This window comes from Manis pentadactyla, chromosome 2 (assembly GCF_030020395.1).
Source record: "Manis pentadactyla isolate mManPen7 chromosome 2, mManPen7.hap1, whole genome shotgun sequence".
Lineage (NCBI taxonomy): Eukaryota > Metazoa > Chordata > Mammalia > Pholidota > Manidae > Manis > Manis pentadactyla.
This window is the reverse complement of record NC_080020.1, coordinates 73,357,683-73,384,686: the sequence shown is the minus strand read 5'-3', so window position 1 is coordinate 73,384,686 and position 27,004 is coordinate 73,357,683. Positions and strand designations below refer to the sequence as shown.

The following is a 27,004-nucleotide window of genomic DNA, read 5'->3' as shown; positions in this document are numbered from 1 at the left end:
GGGTACTAAAAGTTCTGGAAAAATAGTATTTTAAAAAACAAAGATTTCAGATATCTAGAATCCCCAAATAGGAGTTCCCATTTTATATGATTGTCAGCAAAATAATGACTCCTCATCTAGTTCTTAATGGCACTCCTTTATTTGTGATGTAACAGGAAAACCCAATGAAAGAAAGAGAAGGGAGGAGTTGTATACTATATAGAAGAACAGCACAGTGTACTACAAATTCAGGAGCTATGGATAATTTATAAATTTCCAGTGGGATAATCTAGGACAGCAGAGCTCAAGGTGTGATCTATGTACTCTTGGCAATCTTTGAATACCCTTTCAGAGGGTCATGAGATCAAAACTGTTTTCATAAAAATACTAAGGTTGCCTTTTTCACTAAGACACACTGATGATACTAAAGCAGTATTGGGTGATCAAACTGCTGGTGTCTTAGTGCAGATCAAGGCAGTGTTCTTCACTGCCACACATTTGTAGTTACACATGAAAGGCCAGTTTTATTTAAGAATGTTCTTGGTGAGGCAGTAAAAATACTTACTTAACTAGATCTCGACCCTTGACTCCCCATCTTTTTAATGTTCTGTGTGATGAAATGGGAAGTATAAATAAAGCAGTTTGCCATGTGTCAAAGTTCAACATCTTGAGGAAAAGCAGTGAGTTGAGAGATGAACTAGCTGCTGCTTGTTGAATTTTTGGTGTAATATCATAGCATGTCTGTAAATATCGGAAAGGCCATTAAAATATTCATCCCTTTCATAACTACATACTGTGTGACACTGATTTTCTTCATATACTTTAAGCAAAAAACCATATAGCAACAGATTGAATACAGAAATGGATATGAGAATCCAGCTGTTTTCAGTTAAACCAGATATTGGGATTTATAAAAATAGAAAACAATATATTTTGTGATATATTATCACTAAACTTGTTAAAGTTATTTTTCATATTCTTTGTTACCACATAATGGGGTATATTATTATTTTTAAAGGAATTAAAAAGTATTTAAAAACATTTATATTTCAAATTCTAATATGGTCAAGTATCACTAGATACAATCATATAAATAAAAGCCTTTAGGGTATCACCTTTTAAGAGTGTAAAGGGGTCTTGAGAGATTCCCCCCAAAATTGAGAACCAATCTGTGAAATTTTAAACAAGAATTTCTTCTTAGAATGAGTAAATTTTAATTTGATGTAAACATGTATGGAATTCTGAGTCTTTTTTAACTTGTATATACCTATGAAGGATTTTTTTAAGGTAAAAACATCTGAAGATTAATGAGATTTAATAAAGCATTTTAATCTCTTTCAGGGAAGAATACAAAATAATGCAGAATGAATCCTGTGACTATGTTGTTAGTGTTAGTAAGCTTTTTACTTTCTAAAAAAGGAGTAGTATTGCAACAATAACAAATCAGGAATTTTTAAAATATCTTTTATGACAGTTTTAAACTAAGAAATGAAACTTGTCATTTGTCATTTCTCTTTTATTGTAACTCCTTTTTTACTCAGTCATAATTTTTTTCTTCTGTGTATTTATTTAGGTGGTTGGTTCTAGAAAGGAGTAATTTATTGGTTAAGTGGTAATATCTATTGCTGTTCAGTTAGTGGTATGTTGGTCACTGTTAAAAAGGATTGTAGAATCAGAATAGAATGTAATATTCTGTGCTTATTCAAATAGAGTGCATCTGAAGTGTTGTGTACTGTTTCTGTTCTACGGTTTCTATTGAACTTGCAAAGGTCTGAGAAGAGAGGTAGTAGAACATGAATATTAAGACTAAAAGGAAATTGATCTTAAGAAATGACACATATGGATATAGGATCAGTGGTAGCATCCAATCAGTCTTGAAACCCTAAGTGTTCATTCAGGTTGCTCATTCAAGCCTAAAAAGAAAAGTTCAAGAAATTCTTGATGGTTTTATATTGATGACATACATCAACAACTGAACTCTTCCTGTGATTGTGTGGAGAATGAAAATGCCTTGAATCCAATGAAAGGAAACTATGTTGTGTATGCATCCTTCTAACCAGAAATTGGTACTAAAAAGAACATGTATGCATTCTCATACTGTAGCTCTTGGTAATACTTTCAGAGAAAGAATACTATACTTGTATCACAGATGTTTGAGTGAAATAATGTTTTGTTAATTATTTTAAGCATCTTTATGATAAGGCTAACTGTGCTTACTTAAAACTTTCTCTAAAGTATATCTTATATATATATAATGAGTTTTTTTATGTTTATGGTCTTGTAACTTACATCTGGAAGAGTAGTAACAATGAAACCTAAGTTTTTAAATTCAGTTTTCTTGGAGTTATATCTCAAAGATGTAGATAGTACAGGTACTATTATTAAACCCATTTTACACATGAGGAAATTAAGATTCAGATTTTTAAGTGTCTTCAGTGTTTTACATGTAGTAATACCAGAAATAGGGCAAAAATAGGGTATTTGATTTTAATCTCTTAGATTTTTCAATATATTGTCTCTGTGGTGGGGGTAAATTATTACTCAAATTTCCATGCTTATAATTTTAATGTAATTGCTATTTTCAGTTTCTTAAAAGGAGATATGTTCATTGTTCACAATGAACTAGAAGATGGATGGATGTGGGTTACAAATCTAAGAACAGATGAACAAGGCCTTATTGTTGAAGACCTAGTTGAAGAGGTGGTAAGTTTTGTGCTTTTCTTCTCACTCTCAGAATTACAAATATTTTGTAAAATTTTGGAACTTGCCCATAATCATGGAAATTAGCTGTGAATACATTTCTTTTATGATAAAACCTCAATTCATAGGTATAAGAGATTTTTCATTAAAATGTATTTGTTGTTACTAAATGTTTTTTATTTATGAAGAGATAACCATGCTAGCATGTTTAAATCTGTAGTTACCAATTTTTGGAAAGTTTTCATGAGTTCCTAAGAATTAGAATGTATTAACATTTGTGCTTATTTGTATCCCTTTTGGCCATCTTGGTCTTCCCATAAATGATGTTATGTCAGACTGACCATGGAATCTCAAATAGTTGCATGTTTGCTTTCAAATTCCTTATCTCCCAAAAATATGTATAATTTTCTAGTAACTTTGAAAAAGTTATATTACACATGTATTACCACATGGTGTTCTACATTTTGAGTATTCCTTGTTTTCATTGTCATCACATAGTAATACATTATCAGTAGTCTTATCACATAGTATGATTGTGTTTATGCATTTTTAGGTAGCAAGTCAGCATTTGAGAAGCATTTGCATTTCAGAGAGAGTACTCAGTATCACTGAAGCACATTAAACATTATATTACAATTCTGGAATTTGCCCTTCCCTTTTGCATTTGTCCAGTGGGGATGGAATGTTTTTCTGTTTCCTTTTACACTCTTCAGAGCTCCTGTTGTTAAATCATGCCATGAACCTGGTAATATGCTGAAACTTGTGCTCTAATTACTGTTCCAGAAAGACAGCAGTGAACAGTGGAGAATATTTTTCTTTGCTATTAATTCTCTTGTTTGTGTATTCTGATAGCCAGATCTTGTGTAGAGGAAAAGTGGGAGGAGTTGAGGAAATGGTATAGTCATATAGTTACATAGTTACTTAGTGGAAGAGCTGAAATTGGAATTTGTATATAAATTTTCTTTATATCTTAACTCTGTATTCTACAGGAGAGAGATTTATTCCATACAGGCAAGAAGTGTTCAGGCTGAAGAATTTTACCATCTGTGCTGGTTTTACTACAGAATTTCTTGGTTAAAACTTTTATGTTGGATTTTCTTCTCCCTGCTTTAATTCCCCTGCCCCCATTATTCTGATTATTTAAAGGAATTACAGCACAGTTGAACTTTCTCAAGCTTTTAGTATTCTAGGTCAGATTTAACAAGGTAAACTTTGATAAGAATAAGTGAATGTTATCCAATGAGTACAGAAAAAAACAGCCCGATTTAAGATAAGGAGACATGACTTAAAGGGAAAAAAAAGAACAAGTTAACAATTCAGTGTCAGTTAAGCAGTGATATGGCTGCTAAATATGAATATAAGCATACTTTGAATTAACAGTGGAACAGTTCCAGGTTAGTTATAAACTTCTAAATATTAGAGTTTTTACTCAAAACTCTAATATTTAGAGTAAGATTTTATAACGATCTTCATTAGAACATGTAGTTTCTTATAGGTTGAAAATCCGTTTAGATGTCTAGATTTCAGGCAGTTGGTTGGTGTTTGGATTTCCCATTCTAAGATTCTAATGACTGTTCTCCAAGCATATTTATACTTTTATGCCTTAACTCTAGAATGTAAGCTCTCTGAGGATTTTTGTCTTTAATTCAGTGACATATCCTCATTGCCAAAAATAGGGTTTGGCATTAGCAGGCATTTAGTAAATGCTGAATGAATGAATGTCTCTGTGTCAGTATTTTTCTCTTCCTTGACCCTCCTGCCCTGCTGGACTGTCTTGTAAAACTAGATTCATCTTATCACTTCAGCTCAGGTGTCACCCCTTCTTTCACAGTGGTTTTATGCTTTTCTTAGAATGCTAAATTGTTTCCTCATGTGTTTCCATAGCATCTTGTTAATTTTACCTTCCATTACATTGTATAAAATAAATTGTGTAAACTCTTCTATAGAGGCTAACTCCTTTTGGGCAATGATAATGCATTTTGTTTTTATGTAATTTTTGTTCAGCATACTGCTTGGTAATATAGTAGGCATTCGGTGAGTTTTAAATTTTAGGTATTTGATGAATGAGGACCAAATTGAAGAAAATTCACATATAGTTAGACTGTCTGCTCTTTCCTTCATTATTCAGTGAAAATTTTATGCCCAGTATTGTGCTAGTGTGATGGGTGTGAATAAAGAATGGCTGAGAGCTTAAGATACTTACAGGCACTATAATGGAATTATAATACTAGTGTATCTTAAAAAATAGAAATATCAAATAGAGTAAGGTAAAGTTCAAAAGATGGTAAAAGAAGGGTGTCTTTTGTATTCAAAATAAAAGTTACTTATACCTATTTACATTTTAGGGACTCAGTGTCTCACACAGGAGTTAGTATTTGAGAGATCCTCCCTAGATAGTTTAGGTTTTAACTAACAGGTAGGAAGCAGTGAGTGGGAGGGACATTTTAAGTCATAAAGAACAAAGCTACAGGGGTGGGAGGATGCAGATTAGCTAATAGGTAGTTATGTGTGACTATGGTACAGATACCTAGAAAATTAAAACAGGAAATATAGAATGAGTCACTTGATGTGGATTTGGGTCACAAACTGAAGAACTTGTAGGCAGTAGGGAGGTATTAGAGGTTTGGTTTAAAAAACACTTTAGAAAAGATTTAGTTTTCCTTAATGCTGGGCAAAATTGCAGTTGAAATTGATGAATCCAGATTGTAGTGGTGGGGTAGGGGGGATGGGTCGCAGAGGTACTTTTACTAGTTGGGCTATTGTGATAGTTGAAGAAAGGGAGCAAAAAATAAAACAATAAAAGAAAAATGGGAAGAAAAAGGAAATAGAAAAGGTAGGAAACAGGCAACAAGGGGAGAAGAATAGTGAGAGAGAGTCCTGGAAAAACATTTCTTGAATGGAAACATCTTTTCTTATGTATATATGAATAAATAAACAGACTGGAGATACGTTTGAATGTATGATTTTTTAAATTAATTTTAATAAAAACAGATTAATAGTTAACTATAGAAAATACTGTCTTAATGTCTTCCCCTTTAGGGCCGAGAAGAAGATCCACATGAAGGCAAAATGTGAGTTTGTGTTAATTATAAAAAGAAAAAAATCTATTGTAAACCTACTAATTGGAAAACCTTAGCCAAAATATATTTTAAAAGAAAATTGAAACTTTTGGGCTGACCTAGAAACATTTTTTACTTAGCTCAGAAAGTGATGTGTAATATTTTCTAAATCGACAAACTAAAGACTTTTTGACAAACATTATATTAATAACAATATGAATGTCATGATTCCTAACATTTCTCTTTATTTTGATTTATTCATAGTATTTCTGATTTTCATCACCACATCTTTTATATATTTTATGGTTCAATAATTTTGGTCAAATAATTTCCCCAAGATCTTGGTTCTTTACTCTGTTAAGGTTCTGTAAGAACTTTCTTTTCATAATCTTTTCAGGTTGATTTTGAGTATCTTGTAAAGGCTAATTCAAAGACCAGGTATACTACATTTACACCTAATTATTACTACACCTACACCCCTACTGTGCCAAATTCTTCTCTTCTAGTCTAGAAGTTATGAGCTATAACCAGTAATCTTTTACAGGAAATGATTCTATGTGGTGTTTCAGCATTGCTCTGATTTTATTACTGTCCTAGAAGATCTTTTTAGTGTCCTTTTCATCCCTTGTGACATTTATTTGTATATCAATTTTCTTTATATCTTAACTCTTTATCTCAGTTCCCTTTTACTCATGTTATTTTAATAGGCTGTCATCTTCTAGTATCTTTTCAGTGGAACATTTTTTCTTACCCTCCTGTCAGTATTTATGGATGAAATTTAAGGCTTGCCTCTCAAGTGTTTGCTTATTTTATTTTCTAACCTTTAAACATGAAAACATTAAATTGAATACTCCACTTTCAGTCACTTCATTTAATTCCCCACCCTTCCTTAAGTGGAACATATGGGATATTTTCTGAGTTCATTTTCCTTATTGTTCTATGAAGCTGCAAAATGCTCCATCAGTGAGACTATTAGTTTGAAGTCTTCCCACTGCCTATATCAGGAGTCACAAAAATACTAATTAAAACTTGGAAGAGGCATACAGATAATAAGCAAAGGAAGTGGGTCGTGTGTTCTATTTATGTTTTTCCCAAATTACAACAATCTTAGTCATACTTATTTTCCCTCTTTGATAGAAATCAAGGCATGGAAATATTTCCCTACTGTAAGAAAGCAACACCTGAACTGTGTTGATAAATGGCAATTAACATTCACTCTTTGTATTAGGGAAGGTGGTAGGAAGTCAAAAACTAGAAATTGTTTGCCTGCAGTAAGGTGACTTCTCTGTCTAATTCGTGTGTGAAAAGAATGAGTCTAGTGTTGTGAAATTGTCCGGATTTTCAAGAGAAGCTAGAAATTGATATTTTTACCCTTATTTAAAATAGTACCATACATTTATTTAAAAAGAGAAGAAAAATTATAGGTCAAATGCCAGTAAACATTTAAAACTACATCTCGTTTTCTCATAGCATAAAATGACACTTTCACCAGGAAATCTTTCTTTAATACCATTGTGATTGTTCCATGTTCTGAACTGTATTTTTTTCTACTCATTTGATATTTAGCATAGGCTTAGTTTGCACTGTTAGTTTACGTATTTGTCAGCTCTAATTTCTTACCGTGAACTCTACTGAAACATCCTCAGTGACATCCATGAATGCCCTCGAAACTAAATAGATGGTATAATTTTAGCTGTTCCTTTCCAGCTCCCTCATTTCATTATGTAGGTCCAGTCCTGTTAATTTTATCTCCCAAAATAGTTCTTAAATGTGTGCTTCTTCTCAGCCTTAAACAACCAGGTTCTCGTTCAGTTGCTTTTTGACCAGGACTTGGTGTGGCAATAACGTCAAGTTGGTCTTCCTTGATGCTTTTATCTTCTCAAGTTCTGTCCTTCAGTAGCCAGAATAATCTACCTAAAACACATATCTGACCATACCACTTTTTCACTTAAAATTCTTAACTAATTCTCTGCCATGTTTACCTTAGCAGAACCTAAAAAGATCCTCTGAATAGTTCTTGTGTCTAGTTCTATTTCTTGTCATTTCTAGTTGTATCTTTGGCTTTCCATCTTACAGATCTTCGAATGCATAATACTGTTTTTCTCCTTTGTTTAAGCTTCTTCCTAGGCCAGAATTCCCCTCCATTGTGTTTAGTTAGTTCCTAATCTTACTTAAGGACTTAAATCATTTATCACTCTTACCAAGAAGTCTTCCTTTAATTTCTCCTTACACACTCTACAGAATTAGTGCCCTTCTCTGTTAATCCAGAAGTGCTTTTGGTTCATACTTACCACTGTGCTTTATTGTATTTTCAACATTGTTATAAATTATATGGTATTTTTGTCCCTTTTTTGCACTAGAAGGGGACTTCCTAAGACACTCATCTTTCTATCATTGGTACAAGCCTGTCCTTCAATTATATACATTTTATATATGGTAATAAATGTGTGAATGAGGAAACTCATTTTTCTCTAAATTTGCTCTCTAAACTTCATTTGTTGCCCACCTGTTTGAATTCCCTTTTTTCCCTTTATTTCAGCTGTAAGAATATAGGATTGGCTTTGAGGTCATTTAATCAACTCTGTTCCAGAATATAGAAATCTGGTTCTAGAATTTATAGTAAATGGTTGTATATATTATACTTGAATGCAATTATGGAGGCTTACTACCTTTTAAGACAGGCTGGGCTGCTCCAGTTGTTATATACTTGCTTTATATTATTTATAATTTGCATTGACAGCACCAGGAAGTCTGAATTAGTGAGTTAATGATTGGAATAGAATTAAAGACAGAATTTAAAAGTTTAACAGTTCTTTAATGTGAAAAGGTAAAAATTCAGTTATATTTTATACTTTGACCAGTAATAGTACAGATGATTTAAAACAGTATTAATAGCCTCTAAACCTGTAACATTGGATTTTAAAGCATTTTTATATGTTTTAATCTTGTAGTGTTTTTACTTTCCAATGTTTGTTCTTTAAGTCACTACTACAAATAATTGTAGATTCTAGATACAGTAACTGTAGGGCCTAGATAAGAATATATGGCAGAGTGGTAGAGAGCAATCTGAAGGTGTCAGTGTGGGCATTAATGTGTGTCAATCAGCAAGATTGTCCTTCATGTGAGAGCAGATTTTAAGTAATTGAATTATTAGTAATTAATTTTTAAAATCAAAGACATTTATTGTAAGGTAAAACTTAAGTAGTAATTATATGCAATGGATCTTTACTATAATGCCATTTATAATAATTTCTAAAGACTTATTTTAAGTGTACAGAATATAAAATACTCTAGCAATGTAATTTACTAGGCCATTACCTCTAATAGAATTAGGAATACTAAGCCATTCTTTTCTTTCAGTTCTTGATGTTGGCATCTAATCTTTCTCATTCCTCAGTCGTGTTTTCTGACTTTCAGTAACATATGAATCAGCCATGTTTATTTCATTTCAAGAGAGAGAACGTAACACATATTATAGGGAAATTCACTTTGAGAGAGAGATGAGGAAAATTACCTCACTGATTTTTTTTTCTGGGCAGTTCTGTAGTGGGCTCTTCCTCTTCTCCCCACCCCTGCCCCAGAAAAAGAGAACACTAGCTATAATTTAAGCATAAAGTCCTTGCTGTTTTTGTACTGGTAATTAATATGGAAGTTATAGTTCATAGTAGATAATCCCTAATTTTTCTATATATTGCTGAAATTAGGTGTTTTTACAAAGTATAATATAAATGTAAAAGGAATAAGATAATTTGATCAATTGCACTGTATTTATTTCATTGTGCCAACTTGAATTAAACTTACATTATGTTGGTTGCTTAGTTTTGATTGTATAATCAACAAAAAGACTTCTGATTTTCATATTTGATTTGTTCTCTTTTTAAGATGGTTCCATGGGAAAATCTCCAAACAAGAAGCTTATAACTTACTAATGACAGGTACTTAAAGACAAAAGATATTCATTTGCCTATTCTAACTTCTTTGTTTGAAAAGAATAAAATCACCCATTTGTAGTGTATTTGCCTTCAGCATTCATTTTATATTAATGCATATTGTAACTTTTTGCCCAGTGCAGAGAAACTGGTGTGTGGTTTGTTTTTTGGTATTTGGTATTTCATAAATAGTATAAAATATGTAGTATAAAATTCAGTTAAGTGTGTTTTCCTTCTGCTCAGGCCCCTGTCCTCTTCTTCAAAGACAGCACCAGATAAAACTTTTTTTCTGTGTCTCTAGAAATTTCTTACATCTGTGTGTATCTCTCTTCCTCATCCCTACACATACCCCTATATACACACCCTCACAGGAACATGCAAAACACTTTTTTCATGTTAGAATATATTTTGGGAGATCATCCCATATCTGCATATATAGATTTTCTCTATTCTCTTTAATGACCGTAAGCTTTCCATTGTATAAATCCTATAACTTACTATCTGCTCTCTATGGAGGAAATGCTACATTGTTTTCATTTTTTTGCTGTTCAACTGCAGCAAATGTTCGTGCAATTATCTTTGTGTATTGTGGAATTATAATATTGGGCCTTATTTAAAATATATTAATTTCAACATATCCCAAGACATTGTGGATATGGGGATAAATGCAAAGTAAAAATTGACTTGTATTGCGGGCTTATTATCCAAAACAGAAACCATCCTGTCATCATTGATCCTAACTAAACATTTAAGACTGAAATAATTTAGCTATTAATAACCTCTCCAGTAAATCATACCTTATAATGATTTAAGACAAGTTTAAGCCATAATCTGCAATTTAGAAAGAAGTCTTAGTTCTTTAAAAACAACCAGAGTTCTCTAGCTTCTGTATATGGTGAATAAATTCTTAATTACTAAAGATGTTGTCTGAGTTAGCTGTTTAAAGCCATAAGGTATTGCATTTAATTGTAATTAATACTTGGCTCTTTTGAAAGATTTGAGGCAATTATAGAAGTGTTCAATTTTATTTTGAGAATATAGGTTAAGTGGGTTAAAGATAAATTGAAAAACATTACAATTTTTTTTGTAATGAACATTTGCTGCAGTTGAACAGCAAAAAAATGAAAACAATGTAGCATTTCCTCCATTGCTCTGTGGTGAGAGAGACCAAATGCTCAACCGAAATGACATGTTAATCAGTTTTTCAAAATAGGACCAAAATATTTATTTTAGTGAATTTACTGAATTTTGAATATAAGTTTATATTTCTGAACTTGTACCACCAAATTCTTGAGGTACTCATTTTGATTTTAGGCATGTAAAGTTGAAAAGGAGCTGAACTTAATTTCCCTACATTATTTTTTATTTTCTTTGGATCATTGGTTTTTAAGAATCTGCCAATTTTTCTCCCCTAAAAAGTACATATAAACCCTTGCATGCACAATTTTGCAGTAATTCCTATTTCTGTATTTAACATGAAATTACTTAGTAGTAAGTGCCTTGTTTAAATGATTGGAACTATTAGTAAGTTACATAAAAATTACACTTAGTGTTCACTGTGCTTTCCTAAAAGCAATCCAGTTCTGATTTCTGTCAGCAATTTTGCTTAATCTATATATAATCTGCAGGACAGCAAAAAATCTAAGAAAAGGAAAATATATTCCTTAAATAGGGAAAAGGCAAAGCATCTTAGGGTTAGGAGTCACTGTCAATTGAAGATAACAAAAAGACTTCTAAAATTAATATGAAGATATTCAATGTATGAAAATTCACTTCTACATGACTTTTCAGGATCATACCTATTCAATAAAATATAGTGCATGTATATTGATTTGGGCAAGGTACACAGATATTTCAGTTGTTTTGAATCTACTTTGTAAGCTTTTGGTGCTATTTTATTACAGTTGGTACCTTTTAATATTTAAGTAGTAGTGCTAAGTATTGAGTATTCCTAAGGAAAAATCACTTTTTTAGACCCTTCTCATTAAGGGGATTTACAAACAGAAAGTGGCATTTTAGTCAGTAATCCCCTACCTGTGGTTGATTATTTATTTTCAAGTTATGGCAAGTATAAGCATTATTAACTAGATGTCACTGCTGCAGACGCCTACCTTGTATTTTTATGTAATAAAGACAAGCAGCATCATGGGTGGCTGTGACTCATAAATGGGAATTTCTTTTTTTTTAATGTCTTAAAATTGTTTTTATTATAAAATAAGTTACTCATGAAAATACATATGTTTATGACCTTTGAACATACTTTGTAATTATACTACTCAACACTTTTCCTTTTTTATTTGATAATTAGGAAATAAAACTAACAGCTTAATTTTTACAGTTGGTCAAGTCTGCAGTTTTCTTGTGAGGCCCTCAGATAATACCCCTGGTGACTATTCACTTTATTTTCGGACCAATGAAAATATTCAGCGATTTAAAATATGTCCAACACCAAACAATCAGTTCATGATGGGAGGCCGATACTATAACAGGTAAGTTGTAAAAAATTTTTAGTTATTTTTTACTTTTTGGCAAAATAGTTGAAATTTCAATATTATAGTATATCAGATTCAAAATTACATGAGTTTCTGACTTTTTAAAATTCAAAATTATAAGACCTTTAATATAATTTAATAGTAGTCATATCTCTGAATTGAGACAGTGTTAGATTTGAATATAAATTAGTAATTTATAATTTGTATTCCTTCCAAAATAATTTGTCAGTTTTTTTTATTGTTTATGTACAGACTGTTTGCAGTAAATCTGCTTAACCCATATATAATCTGCAAGACAGCAAAACATCTAAGAAAAGGAAAGTACATTCTGTTCTTTTATCAGTGAGACATTTTCTAGGAGAAAAAGGTTCTTGAAGAGTAACCTGCTACTTATGCAAATGTCACCCTGTAATTAAGTCCTCAAATTGATACTTATTTGTAATTACTGTTTCCTACTTCTCATCTTTAAAATTCTAAGTAAATGCTTTGCCTATCTCAGCACTCAAAATGGACTTTAGTTGCTTGCTTAGAAAAATAATAGAGAAAAAAATGATAGAATGTCAGCTTTTTTTTTCTGTATACTAGAAAGCAATCTTTCATTTTATTTCTGAATGTAAAGGTTTTCCCATACTGGAGAACTCAAACATTATTTTTCTCCTTTGGAGGCTTGCATAAACTAAAATGCTGGCATTGGCCTAGTTTAATCCCTTGTACCACAGAAGCATTCTCCATCCTATTTACAATTTCTCTTAACTCTGCCTTGACCTTTGATTATGTAGAAATCCAGCAGCTGGTTTATGTGGAAAACAAAACAAAAACCAAAAACAAGTTCTAATTGCTTGTCAGAAGTTCAGTGGACAGTCGTCTAATTCAAATGGAAGATGTGAGCCTCAATAGTTACATCCTTTTTTTTTTTTGCACATATGCTAGCTGCTTGTACCCTCTTTAGTAGTCTAATCTCTAGGCATCCTCAACTGAATAGCTAGCTGCAGTTTGAGCTCTTTATGAAGATAAATTAATTTTTCCCATTGTCTAGTATTCTAGGGATTTGGAATATATAAAACTATAAGTTGAAAACATTCTTAACTGAATTGAGAAGTGTCCATCTAGAGACTTTTTTTTAAAGATAAAATATATAGATAATATTTGGAGGGGAACTTGTTTTGCTTATTGATTTAAACTTCCTTATGATACACATTCTGCAAAGATGAAAATTATTGCTACATAATAGAGGCAGTTTGTAAAGTATAAAAGGTACTCTTCTATTGATAAAGATGGGAGTGAAATAGGAAGAAAGAAGTATTTAAAGTATATTTCTTTCCAAAATCCTGCAGAATTATTAGTCCACTTGCAAAATTATGACTTAAGAAATTTAAAAAATATGTTAGTGTCCATGATCTTTCTCCCAAATCTTCCATAGGGATATGTTGATCTTACGAGGTTTAGTAGTCTTCTTGTTTCTAGCTTTAATATTAAAAACAGTTTTTTTAAGGAAAGTCAAAATTATGTGCATCCAGTATTTTGAAAATGGCAGTTTTTATGGTTCTTATGGGAATATATACTCTTATTTCAGCATTAATATCAGTAATGAAGCTATTCTTAAAAAGATACACCTTTGTGATTATTATTTATTGTTGAGATATGAAAGTGTAAAGTTGGGTTACCCAGTAAATCTACATAACGGCCATTACTCTGCTGTTCTGTCCCCCCATTAACTCTTCATTAGTCTTTAGGTAATCATTTAGAAACTGCTTTGTTGAGACATAACTTTAACGTTCCTATATACAGAAAATTTTAGAAAAGCAGGAGAGGCATTTAACAGCAAATATAATTCAGCAAATATTTATTGACCAATATATTTTATAAACTACATTGTATAGATCCTATGCATATATATTAAAGAAAAAGATACTATTCCTACATTATTAGTGCTCAGGTCTATTAGAAAATATGGTGGGCTGACTGTGATAAATTCAAAGATATATAAATATGCATAGGAAGATTAGTGGGAAGAAAGTAGTTCAGATGGTGATGAGAGGACAGGGAGGATTTTGGGAGACTTGAAGATAACAGTATTTATCCTAGGATTCAAGAAGAGAGAGACATGATTTTATTATTAAGTAAATCACTAACATGAAAGTACATGACATAGTATTTCTAGAAATTCATAATTTATTTCACTTTCTATAATGAACATGTTTTTTAGTTTTCTGAGATGTAAATCTGTCTGCTTTCATAGGTAGAACTTTTACAGAATGTCTAGGAAATTTTGGTTTGTTACGTTTCCCTTGACTGTTTCTTCACGCATATGGATAAAATGTGAACTAGAGAGTAATTTTTTAAAAATCTTGGAAGTCTAGCTCAATGGTAAAAGTATGTCTGATTAGTTGCCACCCTGTTAAATTTGCTCCTGGTCAGTCTGAACTGCTCTACAACAGTATCCTATGCTTTCAGCTTCTGAACAAGAATTACATTGAACATTGAGGTGCAGTGTAGGATCAGTTTGCATTTTAGTTACCAAGCTAGAAATCTTTGATATTTATTGTTTTTCACAGATTTGATGTTTTTTGCTTTCAAAGACACAGTCATCTCTGGTGGTATCTAGCTGTCTTCAAATGTATTTTTCCTGGTTTTCATTTTTCCTTTAAAATTTCTGAATTTTTGTATGGTATACATTTTTTCTTTAGAGACTTAAAACCGGCTTTGTTCTTTTTATGAAAGTACCTCTTTATTTGTCTTATCCCTCCCCCTACCTGTGTTAAATGCTGCATCTAGTATTTTTTAGTTCATATTCATTTATACTTATTTTTTAATTATTTTCAAGTCTTCTATATTTTGCTTTTTAATATTATTTATATTTGGCTTAAATTAATTTTTTATAGTGAAGATATTTTTGGATATATGTATATGTGTGTGGATGTGGATGTGTTTATTTTTGGAGATAGAGATGTATGTATATGTGTATGTGCCGTACACACACACACACACACACACACACACACACACATACATATACATATATATTCCAATTATTCTATGGACAGGAAGAACTGTAAAAAAATCAAATGAGATATATATACACACACACACTATATATTCTAGTTATATCAGTAAGAAGAACATGAAAATCAAGTGATAGGTTAAACAAGATCTGTTTTGAGAAATGTTTCCTAGGTGTCCCTAAAATGCCATTCCTTCAGTGTGTTAAAGGAAAGTTTAAAGTTCTAGGATTTAAATGTTTAGGACTATAAAATAACCTATTATGGAAAAATACTTTTATATTAAAAAAAAACCTAATTTTACCATGTTAAATTTGTGTTAAAATATATTCTATGTCATTGTCAGTTGTTTGACTTGTAATATTTCCCAAATATTGTTTAGCAACTTCTATCAAAGTCATCAATAAGCTTTCCTGCCATAGCAGTAATACTACATGTAAGACTAGTCCCTGGTTTTCCTTTTTTTTTTAAATTAAATTTGCTTCTGCTTTCACCTTCTATTTATATCTTTTATGATCAACTCCATCTGATTACTATAAAAGCAGAATATGTAAATGTTTTGATAATAAATATTCTTAGTTTACCTGAACTATTTGCTATATAAGTGCCATTTCTCTGCCATCTCTTATTTCTCAATCTCTTAGAAATACTCTTGTTTAAAAAAAAAAGGTAGACCTTTTAATCCTTTTTCACTTAGTGACTTTTTCAGTCTTTGTGTATGGAAAATTGGAATTTCTGGCTCAGGTATCTGACCTGTAAACCATTATTGTTTTTTTAAAATAATGTGACTGTTATCATATATGCTATTAATGTACTCAGGTTATGTACTTTGGGAAAAAAGTTGCAAATAATCCTTGCTAACAAGGTTTGTGTGTACAAATTTGCATTTTCTGTGAGACAAATCATGCCAATGTTAGTAATTTTTATTTTTAACAGCATTGGGGACATCATAGACCACTATCGAAAAGAACAAATTGTTGAAGGGTATTATCTTAAGGAACCTGTACCAATGCAGGTCAGTGTTGTTTTTCTTTCTGTAGCATTTTATTTTGAAATGCATTTTTGGTGGTATGTTTATGCACATATTCATGCATTTAAAACCAGATAAAATTGAAAACTGCAGAGTTTTCAGCTTTCAGAAAGTGAATTGGAAGAGACTCTAAGCTTTTATTTATGTTAGTTCTAGATAAGTAAAAGATCTTGGTGGTGTTCTGAGAACAGAAGCAGCGCTGAAGGCAGAAGCCAAGTGCACTGTCTCAAGGTTTCTTGAAGGCAAAAGTGAGCCAAGGAGAAATGCAGCCAGCCTTTTACCTAAGCGAGCATGGAAGTAAGGAAAATAAATAAAAAATGATAGCTAGAAGAAGATGTAGGGCCAAGAGTGCTTTAAGCTTTTTTACTTGTTCATTTATTTGCCTGTTTTATGGCAAGAGACTTGAGCATGTCTGTATGCTCTGGGTAAAACCAGTAGTAAAGACAAGAGTCATTGTGGGGGAAGGATAGGGTAGTGGCGATACCTGATAATACAAAGTCCTAGAGAAGACAAGGTGACTAAAAATCCGTAACATGAGAAGAAAGACTGGTTTTGAACAAGAGGGCCTGTTGAATATTAGTTGCTTAATGCATAGGGCAATTGATTAACCTTTGTTTCTTATACTTTCTTCTGCCAATGTGGTGGGAAAAGTTTGTAGCGGGGATTAGAAAAAGGTTACAGGCGTAACTTAGAGATATTGTGGGTTTGGTTCCAGACCACCACACTAAAGTGAGTCAGGTGAATTTTCTGGTTTCCTAGTTCGTATAAAAGTTGTTTATATTGTTGCCTATTAAAGTATGTAATAAAATTATGTCTTAAAAAACAGTGTTCATACCTTAGTTAAAAAACAATTTACTGCTAAAAATTGCTAACCATTGCTGAGCTTTCAGTGAGTCCTAATCTTTTTTGGGGTGAAGGGTCTTAGTGTTGATTGCAGCTGACTGACCAACGTGATTGTTGCTGAAGGTTGGGGCGGCTGTGGCAATTTCTTGAAATGAGACAGCAATGAAGTTTGCCACATCAGTTGACTTCCTTTCACAAACTATTTCTCTGTAAATCTTGTGATGCTGTTTGATGCATTTTTCCCACAATAGAACTTCAGAATTGGAGTTGATCCTCTTAAATCCTGATGGGTGATTTATCAACTATATTTAATACTATATATTCTTTGTCTCATTTCAACAATCTTCACAGGAGTAAGTTCCCTTGCAAGCAACCATTTTCATTTTCTTTGCTCATCCATGAGAAGAAACTCCTCATCCATCCAAGTCTTACCATGAAATTGCAGCAGTTCAGTCACATCTTCAGGCTTCACTTCGTTCTCTTGCTGTTTCCACCACATCTGTAGTTTGGCCTCTGAAGTCTCAAATCCCTCAAAATCGTCCATGAGGATTGGAATCAGCTTCTTCCAAACTCCTGTGAATGTTGATATTTTGACTTCTTCCCATGAATCATAAATGTTCTTAATAACATTTAGAATGATGAGTCCTTTCTAGAAGGCTTTCAGTTTATTTTGCTCAGATGCATAAGGTGCCACTGTCTATGGCAGCTATAGCCTTATGAAACTTCTTAAATAATAATAAGACTTCAAAGTTGAAATGATGCACTGATCCACGGGCTACAGAATGGATGTTGTGTTAGCAGGCATGAGCAACACTAATCATATTTGTCCATCTCCATCTAAGTCCTTGGGTGACCAGGTGCATTGTCAATAAGCAGAAATGTTTTGAAAGGAATCTTACTTTTCTGAACAGTAGGTCTCATCAGTGGACTTAAAATATTCAGTAAAGGATGCTGTAAACACATGGGTCCCTTAAGCATTTTCTTTTTTTTAAATTTTATTTTGGTATCATTAATCTACAGTTACATGAAGGACATTATGTTTACTAGGCTTCCCCCTTCACCATGTCCCCCCCACATCCCCGTTCACAGTCACTGTCCATCAACATAGTAAGATGCTATAAAATCACTACTTGTCTTCTCTGTGTTGCACAGTCCTCCCCGTGCCCCCCACACACTATACATGCTAATAATAATGCCCCCTTTCTTTTTTTCCCCACCCTTATCCCTCCATTCCCACCCGTCCTCCCCAGACCCTTTCCCTTTGGTAACTATTAGTCCATTCTTGGGTTCTGTGCTTCTGCTGCTGTTTTGTTCCTTCAGTTTTCTTTTGTTCTTATACTCCACATATGAGTGAAATCATTTGATACTTGTCTTTCTCCGCCTGGCTTATTTCACTGAGCATAATACCCTCTAGCTCCATCCATGTTGTTGCGAATGGTAGGATTTGTTTTTTTTCTTATGGCTGAGTAATATTCCATTGTGTATATGTACCACATCTTTATCCATTCATCTACTGATGGACATTTAGGTTACTTCCATTTCTTGGCTATTGTAAATAGTGCAGCGATAAACATAGGGGTGCATCTGTCTTTTTCAAACTGGAGTGCTGCATTCTTGGGGTAAATTCCTAGGAGTGGAATTCCTGGGTCAAATGGTATTTCTATTTTGAGCTTTTTGAGGAATCTCCATACTGCTTTCCACAATGGTTGAACTAATTTACATTCCCACCAGCAGTGTAGGAGGGTTCCCCTTTCTCCACAACCTCGCCAACATTTGTTGTTGTTTGTCTTTTGGATGGTGGCCATCCTTACTGGTGTGAGATGATATCTCATTGTGGTTTTAATTTGCATTTCTCTGATGACAAGCGATGTGGAGCATCTTTTCATGTGTCTGTTGGCCATCTGGATTTCTTCTTTAGAGAACTGTCTATTCAGCTCCTCTGCCCATTTTTTAATTGGATTATTTGCTTTTTGTTTGTTGAGGTGTGTGAGCTCTTTATATATTTTGGATGTTAAGCCTTTATTGGATCTGTCATTTACGAATATATTCTCCCATACTGTAGGATACCTTTTGGTTCTATTGATGGTGTCCTTTGCTGTACAGAAACTTTTCAGCTTGATATAGTCCCATGTATTCATTTTTGCCTTTGTTTCCCTTGCCTGGGGAGATATGTTCAAGAAGAGGTCACTCATGTTTATGTCTAAGAGATTTTTGCCTATGTTTTTTTCTAAGAGTTTTATCGAATGCTTTTTCAGCATCTATGGAGATGATCATGTGGTTTTTGTCCTTCTTTTTGTTGATGTGGTGGATGATGTTGATGGATTTTCGAATGTTGTACCATCCTTGCATCCCTAGGATGAATCCAACTTGGTCATGGTGTATGATCCTTTTGATGTATTTTTGAATTGGGTTTGCTAATATTTTGTTGAGTATTTTTGCATCGACACTCATCAGGGATATTGGTCTGTAGTTTTCTTTTTTAGTGGGGTCTTTGTCTGGTTTTGGTATTAGGGTGATGTTGGCTTCATAGAATGAGTTTGGGAGTATTCCCTCCTCTTCTATTTTTTGGAAAACTTTAAGGAGAATGGGTATTATGTCTTCTCTGTATGTCTGATAAAATTCTGAGGTAAATCCATCTGGCCTGGGGGTTTTGTTCTTTGGTAATTTTTTGATTACCACTTCAATTTCGCTGCTAGTAATTGGTCTGTTTAGATTTTCTGTTTCTTTCTGGGTCAGTCTTGGAAGGTTGTATTTTTCTAGGAAGTTGTCCATTTCTCTTAGGTTTCCCAGCTTGTTAGCATATAGGTTTTCATAGTACTCTCTAATAATTCTTTGTATTTCCTTGGGGTCTGTCGTGATTTTTCCTTTCTCGTTTCTGATTCTGTTGATGTGTGTTGATTCTCCTTTTCCTCTTAATAAGTCTGGCTAGAGGCTTATCTATTTTGTTTATTTTCTTGAAGAACCAGCTCTTGGATTCATTGATTTTTGCTATTGTTTTATTTTTCTCAATTTTATTTCTTCTCTGATCTTTATTATGTCCCTCCTTCTGCTGACCTTAGGCCTCATTTGTTCTTCTTTTTCCAATTTTGATAATTGTGATATTAGACCATTCATTTGCAATTGTTCTTCCTTCTTTAAATATGCCTGGATTGCTATATACTTTCCTCTTAAGACTGCTTTTGCTGTATCCCACAGTAGTTGGGGCTTTGTGTTGTTGTTCTCGTTTGTTTCCATATATTGCTGGATCTCCATTTTGATTTGGTCATTGATCCATTGATCATTTAGGAACGTGTTGTGAAGCTTCCATGTGTTTGTGAGCCTTTTTGCTTTCTTTGTACAGTTTATTTCTAGTTTTATGCCTTTGTGGTCTGAAAAGTTGGTTGGTAGGATTTCAATCTTTTGGAATTTACTGAGGCTCTTTTTGTGGCCTAGTATGTGGTCTATTCTGGAGAATGTTCCATGTGCACTTGAGAAGAATGTGTATCCTGTTGCTTTTGGATGTAGAGTTCTGTAGATGTCTATTAGGCCCATGTGTTCTAGTGTGTTGTTCAGTACCTTTGTGTCCTTACTTATTTTCTGTGTGGTGGATCTGTCCTTTGGAGTGAGTGGTGTGTTGAAGTCTCTCAAAATGAATGCATTGCATTGTATTTCCTCCTTTAGTTCTGTTAGTATTTGTTTCACATATGCTGGTGCTCCTGTGTTGGGTGCATATATATTTATAATGGCTATATCCTCTTGTTGGACTGACCCCTTTATCATTATGTAATGTCCTTCTTTATCTCCTGTTACTTTCTTTATTTTGAAGTCTATTTTGTCTGATACTAGTACTGCAACACCTGCTTTTTTCTCTCTGTTGTTTGCATGAAATATCTTTTTCCATCCCTTGACTTTACATCTGTGCATGTTTTTGGGTTTGAGGTGAGTCTCTTGTAAGCAGCATATGGATGGGTCTTACTTTTTTCATCCATTTTGTTACTCTGTGTCTTTTGATTGGTGCATTCAGTCCATTTACATTTAGGGTGACTATTGAAAGGTATGTACTTATTGCCATTGCAGGCTTTAAGTTTGTGGTTATCAAAGGTTCAAGGTTAGCTTCTTTACTCTCTTACTGTCTAACTTAACTCGCTTATTGAGCTATTATAAACACGGTCTGATGATTCTTTATTTCTCTCCCTTCTTATTCCTCCTCCTTCCTTCTTCATATGTTGGGTGTTTTGTTCTGTGCTCTTTTTAGGAGTGCTCCCATCTAGAGCAGTCCCTGTAAGATGCCCTGTAGAGGTGGTTTGTGGGAGGCAAATTCCCTCAACTTTTGCTTGTCTGGGAATTGTTTAATCCCTCCTTCATATTTAAACGATAATCGTGCTGGATACAGTATCCTTGGTTCAAGGCCCTTTTGTTTCATTGCATTAAATATATCATGCCATTCTCTCCTGGCCTGTAAGGTTTCTGTTGAGAAGTCTGATGATAGCCTGATGGGTTTTCCTTTGTAGGTGACCTTTTTTCTCTCTCTGGCTGCCTTTAATACTCTGTCCTTGTCCTTGATCTTTGCCATTTTATTTATTATGTGTCTTGGTGTGGTCCTCTTTGGGTCCCGTCTCTCGGGAGTTCTGTGTTTTCCCGTGGACTGAGCAACTATTTCCTCCCCCAGTTTGGGGAAGTTTTCAGCAATTATTTCTTCAAAGACACTTTCTATCACACTTTCTCTCTCTTCTTCTTCTGGTACCCCTATAATGCGGATATTGTTCTGTTTCAATTGGTCACACAGTTCTCTTAAAATTCTTTCATTCCTGGAGATCCTTTTATCTCTCTCTGCATCAGCTTCTCTGCGTTCCTGTTCTGTTTTCTAGTCCATTAATGGTCTCTTGCATCTCGTTTTGAAGTCTTCCAGAGCTTGTTTTATTTCTGTATTCTCCCTCCTTAGTTCTTGCATATTTCTCTGCAAGTCCATCAGCATGGTTATGACTTTTGTTTTGAATTCTTTTTCAGGAAGACTGGTCAAATCTATCTCCCCAGGTTCCTTCTCAGGGGAAGATGTAGAAGATGTCGAAGTTGTCTGGGTTAGTCTTGTCTGGATCAAATTTTTTTGGCTTTTCATGTTGGTAGGTGCAATGGTGACCTATTGACTTTCTGTCAGCTGGGAGAGCCAAGGCTTTCCAGTTGCTCCTGGCCTTTCTTTACTGGGACATCTGCGACCCCTAGTGGCTTGTGTTGGGCAATTGCGTGTAGACTGGGTCTCTGTATCTTGCCCGGCCGGTATGGAGGAAGCTCCCTTGCTGTGGGCGTGGCCAGCCTGAGGCCGCTGCTCTGCTATGGTGGGGCCCCGGAGGGGTAATGGACGGGGGGCTGTTTGGCTGTTTACCTCCGTGAGGGGTCTCAGAGCTGTTGTCCAGGGGGTTAGTGGGCCCAGAGTTCCCTGGAATTTCCAGCTGCTAGACTGTGACCTGGGATGCTTCCATCCTGCTTTGGGGTCCCTGTCCCTTTAAGACTTTCAAAAAGCACTCGCTTTTCTTTGTCACAGGGGCGCCGGCTTCGGGACCCGCTCACAGGTCCTACTGTCCTGCTTCCCTAGTTTCCAGCACTGCATGCATGCAGTGTGTCTGCGCTCTGGTGCGGATGGCTAGGGCTGGGTGTTTAGCAGTCCTGGGCTCCCTCTCCCTCCCTGCTCCAACTCCTCTCCTCCCCCCAGGAGCTGGGGTGAGGGGCCTCGGGTCCCGCCGGGCCGCAGCTTGTATCTTACTCCCTTTCACCAGGCGCTGGGTTCTCACAGGTGTGAATGTAGTCTGGCTGTTGTCCTGTGTCTTCTGGTCTTTCTTTTAGGATTAGTTGTATTTGTTGTATTTTCAAAAATATATATTTTTTTGGGAGGAGATTCCCACTGTCCTACTCACGCCGCCATCTTGGCTCCGCCCCGCCTCCCTTAAGCATTGTTCTTAAGGAACCTAGGATTTCCGGAATGGTAAATGAGCATTGGCTTCAACTGAAAGTCACCAGTTCTTTAGCCCCTAACAAGAGAGTCAGCCTCTCCTTTGAAGCTTTGAAACCAGGCATTGACTTTATAGCGCACAAAAGTCAGAGGGATCCATTTAAAATGTGAGTGAGATCATTTCACTCCCCCTTGAAGGTGGTCTCCATTTCTCTCAGAGTAAAAGCTAGAGTCCTCACGAGGGCATACAAGACCCTAGAGTGGCATCCCATTGCTGGACTCATCTCATTCTACGTTCTCTCACTTGTCTCCACTCTTAATGGCTTCTCTCCTGTATTTTAAAATATGCCAAGCTCTTTGCTGAATTAGGATCTTTGCTCTAGCTGTTCACTCTGCTCAAAATGATTTTCCTTAAAGTATCCGTTTGTCTCACTCTTACTTTTTTCAAGTTTTGCTCAAAAATTAGCTTCACAATGAGAATTAGCCTTACAGCTTATTTAATGCTGCTCCTTGCCCTACTCTGTAAAGCACTTACCATACAATTTACTTATTGTTTATTATCTCTTTTTCTCATTAGACTGTAATTTCTTTGGTGATAGGATCTTTGATTTGTTCACTGATATATCTCAAGAACTGGAATAGCACCTGGCACTGAACAAACAATTATTGATTAATTCATTAAATGGAGTTTCCCTAGCCATTGAGTTGAAAAGGTCAGGATTTACAACTGCAGTCTGGCTTTAGGAGACTGCATACCTAACTTCTATGCAAAAGCTTGCTTAAATGACTGTCAGACTCTCAGTGAGACCATATTATCTCCTTCTCATGGGGAGGAATGTTTTAAGAGTTCCTTCTCCAAAACTGTAGAGAAAAGGCTGAGAAGCCTATCCTTCTATCACAGTTATTTACTAGAATTTGGAAAATGAAGTTGTGTCCTTGCCAGTAGTGTCTTCTTATACATGAATCCTTTAGGAGTTGTAGATCAGTATATCAGCCCTTACCTTAATATAATCCAGAAAAGACCTAAGAGATTATCTTGATCAGATATTTAAATCCAAATATTGGTGAAGTAATATATCCTAAATAACAAACTTAACAAATATACCCCATTCTAGAGCTAATACTAAATATTATCATTATTGAAACAAAGACTGCTAAGTATAAATCTATAACCAGAAAGGTAGTTACCACTATTTGTCATCTGGGTCTGATGTATCCTTTTTAATTTTTTATATTCTTAAGTCCCTGCTATAGATCCTAGTTGCAGATTTCAGGTATATCCCTAACAAGTTCTTGCTTATAATTACTCTGGTTCTTCTCATTTTCCACTGTCTGAATGCAGTAGTGTTTCCAGATTTTATATATAGCTCTGCTGGGTTCTAGTTTATGATTATTTCCTGTTGTTTCCGTACTTGCATCAAATGCAATCCTTTTGAAAACTTTGATGACTCATAATTTTGTTTGAGAGTATAGTTTTCTTTGCTCCATAAGACATAAAATATTTTTAAATGTCAGTTTATAAATATCATTTAGAATGATCAGTACTGTGAATTTCTATGTCATATGTTCCCTTCCAATAACTTTTAGATACAGAGCACCTTTTGTCCACTTACAAATCATATTAAGTAATCTTGGTGCACAAACATAAACATTTAAGGAACCCTAATTTCTTTTTAGGAAAACAGGATAATCTAGATTGTTGTCACAAAATATTGCATGATGATGTCCTTCCTATTAAATAATGAACTAGGTGAGAACACCCTATTTCATTTTTTCTCCTAGAAATATATTGTTCACTCAGTGATTCTTGAGTTTGAGAAAATTCATCAAGGATATTATCATCTGAAGAGTTATAGTCTGAAATTTTGCTTATCAAAATCAACTTTATCCTCACAGTAGATCCCAGAGTGCTGCTGTTCCTCACATTCAACCTCTGATTAACAACTGTCAAGTATCATAATTTGTCAGTTTTTTCTTTTTGCTATTAAGAGCAGAAAATTAAGAGTTCTGAATTTTCAGCTTGTTTAATAAAAGCTAAAAAGGTGCTGAAGATGGTCTTTTATACTTTTTTGAAAGATGCTACAATACTTGGCAACACAGTAAAAAAAAATTCAAAGGGTGATGCAGTGGAGATGATTTATTTCACTATTGCATCATCCTCTAGGCCAAGGGTTGGCAAACTTTTCTGTAAAGGATCAGAAAATATTTTAGGTTTTGTGAGCCAGTAAGTCTTGGTCTCAGCTACTGAAAACTCTGCCTCTGTAGTTTGAAAGCAACCACAGACAGTATGTAAAGGAATGAGTATGGTTGTGTTCCAGTTAAACATAATGTCCAAAAACAGGGGCTGGATTTGGTACATATGCCATAATTTGCCAACTCCTGCTCTGTAGCGTACGTGGGAATAAGTATGCATTATGATGAGCTGGTTCCTAGGATGATGAAAATTTCAAGATATACAAAAAATAAGATTCTTGAAAATCCCAAAATTTATGAAACGATCAGGTGGACCCATGAAGTCTCTAAAAAAATAAAGTCATAAAATATTTTCCTTGCAAATAGGTAGAACTGTCCACAAAAGACACTAATGATCTAAAATTGTGTCCAATGGACCCTGATGGTAAATGAAGATTAATTTATTTTGGAAAGATTATTATAAAGGCACTCTTCTCTTTATATAGTCTTCCCACATCATAATAATTTTTGTTATTTGGGGGGGTGGATTTAGCAGTTAAGAGACAATGCATTTCTAATAATGTTGTGCAAAATCACCAATGGGTATATGAGAAAAGTGGGGCTAGGGGTACAGCACTCAGTCTTTTTATCAGTGACACATAAAGGTAAGAACCTAATAAAATGTAGCATAGTTTTTGTAAATGCTAAATGGTTAAATATTTAAATGCTATAGTAAATATGGCACTTTACTTTGAAAAAGTCTTGAAGCTTACTTGTGGAAGGTTTGTGAATATGGTGAAGTGGTAGGAGGACGATTATATGAAATCAGATAGCATTATAACACCACATGTGGATGGATGGCTGTGGCGTATAGCACAGTGAACATAGGGGGCTGTTAGTTATTTGAGGTGTGTTTTGTATGTTCCCACGTATCTCAGCTAGGTACAGTTTTCTGCAATCATCTCGTGTTTCTAGCACATGTAATTTGTGCATAAGTAAACATGAATTTGCTCTGTGCTTGAACTGGTTCCTAATTCATCAGTTATGTTGGGACAGATCATGTTTTTAAAACAGTTACTTGCTGCAAAACACAACAAAACTGTTTTTGAAAATAGCTTATTGTCCATGTTCTTGAGAAATGGTAAGGGAACCTTTTTGAAAGCAAAAGATCTCTTAAATATATGTTAAAGTATTTTAGATTTTAGTATTAAAAAGATTTTTTAATGTCTCAGTGACACATCTGGTTTTTAGGTGGTAGGTAATTCAGTAGATTTTACTTTCATTTACATCAAGAATTCATGAAATAATTTTAATATTTTAAATTCAGGATCAAGAACAAGTACTCAATGATACAGTAGATGGGAAGGAAATCTATAATACAATTCGTCGTAAGACAAAGGATGCCTTTTATAAAAATATTGTTAAAAAAGGTTATCTCCTAAAAAAGGGTAAGTAGAAACTTTTAAGACTAAAAATTCAGTTTGAGTTATTTTACTGATAACATTTAATAGAAGCATTGTAAATACTGGGCATAAAACTTACTATAGAGTTATGTATTTAATTGTTTGATATGAAATATTAGTCATTGACCCTTGGTTAGCCTTTTATCTAAGCGTCCTTCAAATTCTAGAGTCTAGGTATATTAAGTCCACATTTCCAAGCAGAGTTTTAGAAAACAAACCTATATTTTTCCAAGTAAGTCTTCAAATCCTGAAATCAGTTCCAGTGCAAGTTATTTGATTCTTTGTCCGTTCTGAAAGACCCCATACTTTTTTTTTCTTTAAAGAGAAACTTCTAATGGCACTTGGCACATTTCATGGAATCGATGTTTCTATTTTATAGATTTGCCTCAATTTGACATTAAGCAAGGTTAAGGGG

General features: G+C 34.1%; 1 protein-coding gene across 1 annotated transcript in view; it reads left to right on the top strand.

Annotated features, from left to right (window-relative positions):
• RASA1 (RAS p21 protein activator 1) overlaps positions 1-27,004 on the top strand; it is a 114,575-nt gene that overhangs the window by 56,970 nt on the left and 30,601 nt on the right. The window contains exons 5-10 of the mRNA XM_036888047.2: positions 2,565-2,682; positions 5,719-5,750; positions 9,621-9,673; positions 12,006-12,156; positions 16,095-16,173; positions 26,454-26,574. Coding sequence (XP_036743942.2) covers positions 2,565-2,682; positions 5,719-5,750; positions 9,621-9,673; positions 12,006-12,156; positions 16,095-16,173; positions 26,454-26,574 — 554 coding nt within the window. The remainder of the gene's footprint in view (positions 1-2,564; positions 2,683-5,718; positions 5,751-9,620; positions 9,674-12,005; positions 12,157-16,094; positions 16,174-26,453; positions 26,575-27,004) is intronic.